The sequence below is a fragment of the Argentina silus genome (assembly GCF_951799395.1).
Source record: "Argentina silus genome assembly, chromosome: 3".
Taxonomy (NCBI): domain Eukaryota; kingdom Metazoa; phylum Chordata; class Actinopteri; order Argentiniformes; family Argentinidae; genus Argentina; species Argentina silus.
The window spans coordinates 11,874,463-11,886,231 of record NC_139657.1 but is presented as its reverse complement, the minus strand read 5'-3'; the positions used below and the strand labels follow the sequence as shown (position 1 = coordinate 11,886,231).

The following is an 11,769-nucleotide window of genomic DNA, read 5'->3' as shown; positions in this document are numbered from 1 at the left end:
TGGATCCCACCTGTCATATGACTAAAGAGACCATTCTTCAACTTTTCGGCTGTTAACAATTTCTCTTCGGCTTCCCCATACGAATAAACCACAATAACCCATTTAAGAACCACAAGGATCACTTGATGAAACGACGATGTCGAGCGTCCATTTAAGCCATTATTTTAGTCACCAGAGGCTTTGTTTTCTGGTTTGGATTATTTTCTTTGATGTTTTCTTTGATTATTTTCATGAATTGGTTGAGCACGCCCAACACGTGGTCACGTGACCTACGTGTTTTGGCTCCCATCTGTCATATGACCAGAGAGACCATTCTTCAACTTTTCGGCTGTTGACAATTTCCCTTCGCGGCTTCCCCATACGAATAAACCATTTACGATAGAGATGTCGAGCGTCAATTTAAGCCATTGTTTTGGCAACCAGGTGCTTTGTTTTCTGGTTTTGATTATTTTCTTTGATGTAGGCCTGCCTACTGTAGAAGGAGTATGGCCGATGCCACAGACAGTAAGCATCTCTATGGAACGATACTCATTAAATCCACAGGAATTCACTTTCCAGTATGCGAGGGACTCATCTGCTCAAACGGGCTGTTCTGTTTTGGATGCGGCTTTCAAGAGATATTTCTCTCTCATCTTTCCAGATTACAGTGCAGGTAGGTCAAACAATGTTATACAAAAATGTAACAATAAGTTAAAACTTAGGAGGAACTAATAACTATCCAATTTCATTATATGACACCGATTATAATGATCATAATATAGTGTATGAGAATGGGACATGGAGTTGTGTACCATATGTGTAACTGTAAAAGAGTAGTATTTCGAATAGGGCATTGTAGATCAAAACAATTGTTTGCCCTGCCCATTCTGTATGGCATGTTGGCTTCGTTTGTTAAAGATCAATGGTCGTTGTATAGCCATAGAACTGGACTGTCAGCCAAAGCAAAGGGAAGCACATACCTGCCACAATGACTTAGCAAACGATCTTAAATTCAAAGTGGCAAATGATGAATCAGTGTCGTGTATGCAATTCCTTTTCCCCAAATGTGTGTGCATTGTTTGTGACTCAATGAACATTTAAATTAAAACATTTTCATGATTGAGTTCGCATAATGCCTGCCAAATTGAAAAAGGAAAAGCAGAGTCTATTTAACTTTAAATTGTCATTGTACTATGCGGTACAATACTGCAACATTGAAAAATGTAATGCAAACGCTAAATGACAGTTACATAATATACAATTGACAATACTTTTCCATACTCGGATACGTATAAGACAAAAACATTTAAATGCTAAATAAAATTGGATTGCCCCATTTTCTCATAGCCATGCAAAACATTGCAAGGGAGTGCATGACTATCACAACAAGGAAATCAAATTACAAACATGAATAAGCATTTGCATTTATTTTTTCAATATGGCAGTGTTGTACCAGATAATACTACGAAAATGAAAAATCAAACAGACTTTGCTTTTTGTTTTCAATTTGGCAGGCATCATGGATACTCATGAACATAATAATGCAATATAGAGTTTTGAATCTAAATGTTCATAATGTTACAAATGCATACACATTTAGGAAAATGAATTTTGAATTTTGCCACTTTGAATTTAGGATTATATTATAAAGATGCTATGCAAAACAGAGCTAACAAGCTATATATTTTCAAGAGACTAAATAACTCAAATAATTGCAATATTGTGAATAGCATAATTAGATAATAGTATGTCATTTGTATCTTATTATTACAACATCACTATGCACAGTTATGAGACTTAACACAGAAACATTGCCTTTCAGTGAGTGAGATCTTTATCTGTTTGATTCAGGACCAAGAGAGAATCATGTGCTGTTTCCTTTCTATGAGGCAAAACCATTTACGGTTGTTGTTCGTGTGGAACAAGCAGGCTGTGAGGGCTATCCAAACGCAGACTCGTCTGAAAGCTGTAAGTGTTGAAACACCCCTCATCTCGGTTCCCTGTCAAGTGAAAGCCAACTGATTGGGCCAATTGATCAGTCAGCCTCTTTCCCAGCATGTATTGTGCCATATCACTGTCATTACTAGACAAAGCAGACAGCTTGGGTCTGTGTCAAATCAAATCAAATCAAATCAAATCAAATTTTATTTGTCACTTATATCGCATACAGTTGTAATTGACACAGTGAAATGTTTTGGGACCTTGCTCCACGCTCAACAACAGCAGTCAGCAAACAATCAACAATTAAATCATAAAAAGTGACAATAAAGTGACAATAGTACTAGTAGGGGCAGTCATCTGCTGCCCTTGGTGACACAAATAATATGGAGGGAGCTTCTCACACGACTGTTGTCACTGACTGACTTCCACCTGAGCTTTACAAAATGCTCATGCTTAGAATATTATGAGTAGTGTGTTCCCAAAGGTGTTGTTCTATTGGTAATATTGGGCAAAGCTGAGATGTGATGTATGGGCCTGCATGGTATTGAGTGTTATGAATCCTGAAAGTGTTGGGATATATTGTAACATTCCCCTTTATTGTGCTATAGACAAGCTGAGTGTATCTACAGACCAAGCAGCCCTGGGAGCAGAGACCGTGTGGGGGGCTCTCAGAGGTAATGAGCTACACCAGGGGAGGCTCCATGCATTGCAATGAGCTCATTCTCCGATTTCTATCTCCACCAGCCTCTCCTGTGCTACACTAATTCTTGTCTTGTCATAGTGGTCATATTGTTTATTCTCCACAAAAAAGTCCTCTGGTAACGCACATTTCCTCTGATAAATACAGGTCTGGAATCATTCAGTCAGCTGGTGCACCAAGATGACTTTGGAGCAGTATGTAGTAGATTTATTTATTTAATAAATTTATTTTTTAAATCAATAATAGCTGCAAATGACTGCAGTTACAGGTGATTGGTGTATTTATATAATAAGGGATGGAGGAATGCTACTATCTGCTGCTCTTTCATTTCTTTTTCAGTATTTTGTGAATAAGACTGAAATAGAGGACTTTCCACGCTTTAAATTCAGAGGGATTTTGTTGGACACTTCACGTCACTTTTTGCCACTAGAAGCCATTCTAAAGACACTGGTAATCATTCAAAAGTACATTTCGGTTTCACCTGTATCAGACTCTCTCATGGTTCATATGCAAGTGAATGCAAATGGTATTTACTTCATAATTATTATTTGTTGTCAGGATGCCATGGCCTACAGCAAGTTCAATGTGTTTCACTGGCACATTGTTGATGATCCCTCCTTTCCCTACCAGAGTCGTACCTTTCCTAACCTCAGTAATAAGGTGAGATGAGTAGACCTGTCTAACCTGTGTGTGTGTGTGGGTGGAATGACTATTGTGGGACCATTGAGTCATGAATTGCTGAAAGCACTTGGTAGCACAGTGTTCAGCCCTTGACTTTTGTTTGTTGCAGGGGGCTTTCCACCCGATGACTCATGTGTACACCCAGACGGACGTGAGGAGAGTGATTGCACACGCTAGGCTACGGGGCATCCGAGTGCTGCCTGAATTTGACTCGCCAGGCCACACCAAGTCATGGGGCAAAGGTACTATAAAGCACTGAGAAATGTGTGGACACTGCTCTAAGCAATCAGCTCACTCAGCATGTTCGATTTACTACATAAAGCGTTAATCCACTCTGCTGACTCATATTCCCAAGAGACTTGTGTGGAAGTATGTTACTGAGGGTGATTCACACAATGTCTTTTAGAGTGTAATTTATCCCCAGTACCACAGAAGAAAGACACAAAGGAATGTGAATGACTTGAGCTTGATTCTGTTTCATCCCACCACCCCCCCCCTCTCCCCCCTCCCCCCCTCTCCCCGCCTCAGGCCAGCCGGGCCTGTTGACTCCATGCTACAAGGGGTCCGTTCCCTCAGGAACCTTTGGCCCTGTGAACCCAACCGTAAACTCCAGCTACCAGTTCATGACCCGCCTGTTTAAGGAAGTGACCTCTGTGTTTCCTGATACCTACATTCACTTAGGAGGGGATGAGGTTGACTTCACCTGCTGGTATGTTACAGTTCCACAATCAGAATATCAGTACACGGGATGCCCTTGAAATATGTCAGGGATCATTGTGGTTTGAGATAATTAGGAAAGTTATATGGTTTCGGTGTTATAAAGCTGTGGCTTCTCGCAGGAAATCTAACCCTGATGTCCGTGCCTTCATGCAGAAGATGGGATTTGGAAGTGATTACACCAAACTTGAATCACTCTACATGGAGAAGTAAGTGGTCGAGAAGACATGACAGATACGATGAACCAATGTAGAGCACTTATCATCAGGATAAGTGTGTACGGCAAGAAATGAGTCAAACGTAGGCACTTTTGTGGCACCTAACTTTGAAAAATACTGTTTGATTAGAATAATAGATTTAGTTAAACGGGGAAGACAAAATGCATACCGATTCTAAGTGCTCTGTGTATGTCTTTGTGTCTTCCAGCATTGTGAACATCACTTCAGCCCTCAATAGGACATCCATAGTTTGGCAGGATGTGTTTGACTACCATGAAAGAGTAAGTATATGCTGTGATCTAGACAACACGTGTTCTATATCAGTCATCCTCATAGGCTCAATCACTTTCTCATTACCTGTGCAATAAAATACCATCCAGGTCTATTGACACACTATCAGATAAAAAAAAATAAAAAAAACCTCTCTTATCAAATGAAAGCTACACTGAGGACATTGTCTTTAGCCTATGCAACTCCTCTGATGAGTTGGAGGCCTGTGTTTCAGCGTAGCTCCCTGTCTGTAGTGGAGGTGTGGAAAGGGGGGTGTTACCTGTGTGAGGTGCGCAAGGTGACTAAGGCGGGGCTGAAAGTCATCCTGGCCTCCCCCTGGTACCTGGACCAGCCTGGACCCTCACATGACTGGGCCCGCTACTACACTGTGTATCCCCTCGCTTTCAAGGGTCAGAACCTGTGTGCAGTGAATGCAGTGAACAGTGTGTTGTGAGAGAAGCAGCTTTTATGTGTGCTATTGATACCTTGGTTTCCCCGTTTTAAAGCCTCACTGCACTCAAAGGGGTAGAAAGATGTGGTTACCTGAAGACGGAGGGTCAAAAATATAAGGAGAGCAGTGATTTGTAGAACCATTGTCCTACTATGATGTCGGTAAACAGTGGCCCCAATATATTCTCTGGCAATTATCCTTCACACCTTGTCACCTTGAAGCATTTGCAATTTAGTGCCTCTCGTTGTAGGAAGCATTGAAGTAACTTATGCTTGATATGCTTCCTTCGGAACATGGACCTAATACCTCGTTTTCCCAATTCATTGCAGTGCAGCACTTGTGTAACCCTTTGTTTATACCACTGGGTGGCACTAAAGGGTAAATTATTCCTACATTCGTATTACTGTATACTGCAAACTGAAAGCTGTGGAGTGACAAAGACCTGGCAGGCAGAGCAAAAGGCAGACAGACAGACTGACCAAACCCAAACCAGGTGTAATGCAGAAGTGGAGGGCAACGTGTGTTGTGTGACAAACTGCCGAGCCTGCTGTTTGTCACCCTACTCAGATCCCCAAGGACACTGTACTGCACATCTGGAAGGGCACCCCTGCCCAATACCAGGGCGAGCTGAGCAGGATCACCAAGGCTGGGCACAGGGTCCTGCTAGCTGCACCCTGGTACATCAACCACATCAGCTACGGCCAGGACTGGCACAATTACTACACCGTGCAGCCACAGAACTTCCCTGGTGTGTGTGCGTGCGTGCGTGTGTGTCTGTGTGGGGGGGCCATACGGTACTGTTGGCTAGTGGCCTGTTTCTGCTTCCTGCTGGTGCTGGGTGTCAGGGGTGCCCCACTTGCTGTACACATGGATAGTTATTGCATACTATGTTTGATGCTTTGATGCGGCCTGCCTGGTGACAATGTTAGAATATAGGCCTTTGCAGCCTTCCGATGTTACAAAAACATTTACAGAGTTAAGCTGTTGTATTTGTGAGTGAGTTGTATAGCTGTGCTGTGCTGCATTGTGCTGTGCTGCATTGTGCTGTGCTAGGGGTGTGAAGGTGTGTGTTGCTCATCTTCAGGTTGTGTTTACTTCCCCCCCTCACAGGAACAGATGAACAGAAGGATCTGGTGATTGGTGGAGAGGTCTGCATGTGGGGGGAGTATGTTGATGCCACCAACCTCTCTCCACGCCTGTGGTAAGAAAGAGAGAGAGAGGTTACGACAGTACAACAGCTTATAAAACTACATGTGGTACAAACAAGTATCCATATACAGTAGTAAGCTGTCAGTGACAGTAACATCTGTCCTGGTTCTGGGTGCAGGCCCAGAGCGAGTGCAGCTGCAGAGAGGCTCTGGAGCGATGAGAAGAAGACTGCCAATGTGTCTCAGGCTTTCCCTCGCTTGGAGGAGTTCCGCTGCAGGCTAGTGAGGTTGGGTTACTCTTCCGAGTATACTGTATTTATCAAAAGGCACAATCCACTTTTTTTTAACACTAATCACTAAATACATTAGATTGAGATTGGGAATAAAGTTTAATTTGTATGCATCTCTCTCTCTCCTTCTCTCTCTCTCAAAGGCGAGGGATCCAAGCTGAGCCTCTCTTTGTGGGCCACTGCAAGCATGAGTACAAGGGTGTGTGAAATCTCACAAGTTGAGCACGTGCGGAACAGGAGTAAACTGTGAAATAGTTATCTCTCAGGGATCCAACTGAAGCCAAGCTTCCACCTCATTATCGTATCTCTTTAATACATATTTTGAGTGATGCACTGATTTGATTTTACATTTTGCTGATTTTAGTTAATTCAGGACATCCTACTTCATGTATACACACATACTGTTTAAAGTATGCTGCTCAATCATTTTAAATGATTTGTTTAACACATTGTATGATCACATTTTTAAGGGGAATTTATTCTGACATCTGTCACATTTCTATGAGCACTTCTGGACTATGACCTGTGTTTGAACATGTGCAGGCAGACCACACTGTAACTTGAAGTAAAAGCTGTAAAAATCTTAAAAAATGTGTTACCTGAAATAAAAGCTATGCAGGTCAATACAGACTACTACATTTCGTAATGTAATGATTATGTGTCTGTTCTCAGATCTATGCTAGGGCCATGTTGACGGTTTTTACATCAGTTTGCATTGAATTGACAAAGACCTTCATTTCATTCGCTTGTTTATTGCAATCAAACTTTAGGGGTTAGGTATTATTATTATTCCCTTAGACTGTGAAAAACTGACACGATACAATTTTAATTAAGTTTCATAGATTCATAGGTTTATCTTTCCATCATGAATCTGTTACTGAAAGCATGTGTGTGTATTGTTATGTGTGTGTGTCTGTGCGTATTGTTGTTTTGCTAACCAAAGGTCTTGGGGACATACAGTACTCCCATGATAAGCTTCCCAATTCCTTGGTCAGCAGTAACGCAGTCTTTATGTTAAGTCTCCCTAATGTTTAATTTACTTATTGAATAGAGCTGACATGCCTTTGATATGGACTGAGACAATTGATTTTCTCATTGTGTGGATTATGGTAGTGGCAGCAGATGGCAGGGTGGGGTAATCCCTGGTGGCCATAGTGCTGACGCCCCAATCCTGCCCATCCGCTTCATCTGACTGAGGGGGTCCATGGGATCAACAACAAACCCCCAGAGGTATCATGGAGGCCACGGCAGCAATCAGGACGTGCAACAGGAGGGCATTCAAAGTTACCAGTGAACAGGCTGAGGGAGGAGGCCTAGGGTGTATTCACTTGTGGCGGAATCCTAACTTGAATTCAATTGATCACCCATTGACAGCAGTGCATCCTATCATTTTATAAGTTCAAGTTAGGCATGCATATCCTTAACGGAGTAGCTGTGCTTATTCTGAGAAGTGTCGGGGTCCCGCCCGTCTGTACTCTGATTTGACTTAGAGTGGATCATCAGTCGGTTGAACAACCAACTAATTATATCTAGCTTGTGACTTATTTAGTCACAGCCTGCCTGACCCCTTACAAAAAGGGCATTTCTGATGTCATGAGATGAGGTTAGCACAATACAACACAGGGCAGCATTTTTCCAACGTTAGATAATCTAATCCTCAAAAGCACAGATGAATTATGAATTATTCATCTGTGCTGTGCTTGCAAACCGTTGAGCTGAAACTATATGGTAACCATCTGCTTTAGTTTAATTAGACCCTATGATTCAGTCTCTTCATTGAATTTGGTTGGATTCTCTGCCTTTTGTTTTTTGGTCAACAAACAAATGACTAGTTATGACAAACAGATTGTATTCCAATGTAATAGAATATGCAGTGACATTGTTGTTTGTCTGCACCTAGATACCACTACAGTATGCTAGGATGAAATACACTTCCAGGTCAATCACCTTTGCCAACATCCCATTTTATGTAAACAGGTAATGCCCTGTTAACCTGAGGCTACTAGTTACCCAGCCAGGTGCAACAGGGACACACAACCTCTTAAAAAGTTAATCTCACTCTTTGACAATAGCTGACATTCAAAGAGATTATAAATAAAGCAGCTTATGCTGATGCGATGCATGGAGTTGTGAACTTGTGCCTTCAAGGACATCCACTGAAGGACTGGCAGAAAATATGCCCTTAAGTATGTCAGTAAGCTTCAGTACGTGATATGTAGCACACTTTAAATGTACATGACCTCCCCAAATATTATCATAATCATTTAAGGATTCTCAAACACAGGCAATTAGCAGACTGTAAAACAGAAGTAACATTTGTGAGATTGTTTCACATTTTGAATTAACTGACATGCTGTTTGAACACTGATATGATGTTTATTTTCCTGAGAGACCCTTGGAATGTTGCCTTACCACAAAAGGTACCCCGGCCCCATGCTCTCAGGTGGCACAGGCCAGACTCATTGGTGCCTTGCCCTAACTGATGTGAACCATATGTCCTGGTTTCCTGTTTACTACCTACTATAAAAATTTAATGCCAGCTCTTTGTGGGTGCCCCTGCCCTGTTACCCATTCTCCTGGACAGTAGTCTAGTGTCCCAGATATCTGACTAATAAATTTTATTTATTCAACTTTCAATTTGACTATCCACTTTCTTCCACGCATCATTGCATAATTACTCTTCAATATCAGAAACATCATCATTACAAATGCCTCCATAATCCCTGTTATTGCTTGCAGAAAATGGATCTTAGGCAATGTCTTACCATCAGCAGTACGTTTATTGAGCAGGACTTGACTTTAACTATTATTATATAATGTATATGTTATATACATTATCATTATTTGTCAATAAACACTGGTCTTCACATGCAAAAGCTATGGCCAAATCAAAAAATGAATTAATTGACTGCAGCAATTATTAAAATGACAAAAAAGCAACTGTCAAAAGATGTCACTTCATTTATGAACAGTTGGCGGGTCGGGCACACTCTCACACATGCAGTGCAGCTTGGATGATAACCAACAGGCACGTGGCCGGTCGCCTATGGTCTGATGTCACTGGAAATATTTCTCCTCAACACAGCAGTACGTCCTAATCACTGGGGCCGGGCTCATGGCAGTTGGCTGTTTAAGTGCTGCTGGCTTTGCTAAACAACCTGAGGACCTCTGAGCCACATCACCGTGCTCAGGAGAGGACCAATCTGACACTGATCCCTCCCCAGCCTCCTAACCCCACAACAGCATTCTGCTGATGGCAGCATCACCGCCCCGCTCCCTGCCACGCGCCACCCAGCAGCTGGACTCTGTCAGAGATCTGGGTCAAGACATGGTGGGGGGGGCAGGGGTTAGGGGACATCCTGGGGATCTTGCTAGTGTGGAAAATTGTTACCCATACTTCATCCTCACCACACATTGTTTGCAACAGCTCCTCACTCCCTGGTCCCTCTTTCACACCAATCTGAGTCGCTTGCTTTTGACACAGGTGCTGTGAGCCTCATTGTACATTTTAACCCCAACCTACGGGGAGCTCGAACTAACTGACGCAGATTCTAACCGGCTACTATCACAATAAACACAATTGAAAAATTCTGTAATGCTGAATTTATAAGTCACACTAACACATGAAAACTGAAAACATCCATTCATGTGAAAGCTGTGTTGACTGGGTGCAGTTTAAGCTCTGGTGTGGGGACAAGAATGATCAGCTTTCCCCTTACGTGCAGGTAAGAGGCTAATAAAGTTCCAAACTGTCAGGCCAGGGCAAGCTTTAACACCTGGGTTATGTAACACCGCAGAATGGGGATTGCAGATCGCCACCCTCAGCACTCACCAGATCAGACTAATGCTTGTATTCACACTAGGCATGCTTTCATTAACTACAGTGTTGAACAGGGGAGGCTGGTGGAGGTAGAAATCGGAGGACGGGCTCATTGTAATGCATGGAATGGAATGAGGAATGGTATCGAACCCCATTCCCTAGTACATTCCATGAATTACAATGAGCTCATCTTCCGATCTCTACCTCCACCAGCCTCCCCTGGTATGGAAGTGCAATGTCATGTGACCATTAAGATGTACATATTGTTCACCCCCTGGATTCAACAGCACAACAGGTTGCTGGTGATGATGATGGGAAAGATGGTCTGGTTTTGAATTTGGTTAAAGTTACTACAGTACATGGAACTATCAACCTCGGGGGAAGCTCTTGAGCTAAGTGGGTCCTGTAAATAGACAGAAATATTGTCAAGAAATGACCTGATTGGACAGACAGGGACACAACTCCCCACACCCATGAGTAAAAGCTTATTTTGTAAAGGTTTGTTAAACTAAGGAGTGTGTAATCTGATGATATAATCAATCGATTAACATGACACCATAAACCATACAGTCAACATGCTAGCCAAAATTTGATGAAAAAAAGATTAGTGACAAAAGTTCTGTAATGCATCTTTAATTTCAGCTGCCAATTTAACTTGTGTGTGACTCAGTTACTTAGTGTGTGTGTGTGTGTGTGTGTGTGTGTGTGTGTGTGTGTGTGTGTGTGTGTGTGTGTGTGTGTGTGTGTAAAACTAGATGTGGGGGATGGGTTAATGTTGGGGGTCTTGAGAAGGTAAGCTCAGGTCCTTGGGCCGTCTCTCAGGTTATTGAGCTAATACAGAAAAACAGTTCAGAGTTCAAATGGCTCTGTCTGGTACGACAGACAAACCCCCTCCTATTCGGGGCCTCTAATCTTTTTACACACTAGTTTAGTCTAACAGAGAGGGGTCTGTTTGGGGAACAAAGTGGCCCTCCTAAAATTAAGAGTGAATTAATAGGGATTTTAAACATGAAAGAAGTTGACCTGTGGACACCACAGCTTTTGATGTTGGTCAGTTCATTATTTGTATTTAGACGTGACTCTCTCAAATTGGGAGAGTCCCTTTGTTCAGAACTTAATAGAATGGTATAAAACCTTTAGGCTATAGCATAAATAGCAATCATCATCATCATAAAAAAATAAAAAAGGAGCTAAATATTAGGTTTGTGATGAAAATTAACCATATTGTAACATTCCATGTAACAATGGTGGTGAGCGCTGACAGACTATTGTGCTTAAAAGGTAGTGACTGCAGACTCTATTGACGTTGCTAAATCATCAGATTCAGAGGTCTGTGGATAGGATAGAGAAGGCATGTGTCGTTGTCTGGCTTTTCTCTGTGACCCCGCACTGTGTAAGTCCTTAATAAGATAAATCCACGAATCAAAGAAAAAAGCAAATCACTGACTTCAGCACTCTAATTACCAGTAAATCACGCAGGGGTCACTAATTAGGCAGACCGGGATCCAGAGAGCAGCCACCATATGGCAGAAGAATGGACTTAAGGGTCAGCTC

The 11,769-nt window shown here is 42.2% G+C and overlaps 1 protein-coding gene across 3 annotated transcripts; it reads left to right on the top strand.

Moving 5' to 3' along the window:
- Positions 1-175: 175 nt before the first annotated feature.
- On the top strand, positions 176-7,022 carry hexa (hexosaminidase A (alpha polypeptide)). Of its 3 annotated transcripts, XM_083666114.1 has the most exons (15): positions 176-190; positions 464-652; positions 1,831-1,947; positions 2,529-2,594; positions 2,768-2,814; positions 2,960-3,070; positions 3,179-3,280; positions 3,411-3,543; positions 3,830-4,010; positions 4,141-4,227; positions 4,445-4,517; positions 5,525-5,705; positions 6,068-6,158; positions 6,285-6,392; positions 6,539-7,022. In XM_083666114.1, the coding sequence occupies exons 2-15, from the start codon at positions 493-495 to the stop codon at positions 6,600-6,602; spliced, it is 1,521 nt and encodes a 506-aa protein (XP_083522240.1). In that variant the 5' UTR covers positions 176-190; positions 464-492; the 3' UTR covers positions 6,603-7,022. The 3 variants fall into 3 exon arrangements, with proteins under 3 accessions (XP_083522240.1, XP_083522239.1, XP_083522241.1); XM_083666113.1 differs by lacking the exon at positions 176-190 and having other exon boundaries at positions 322-652; XM_083666115.1 differs by lacking the exon at positions 176-190 and having other exon boundaries at positions 421-652; positions 1,869-1,947.
- Positions 7,023-11,769: the final 4,747 nt, after the last annotated feature.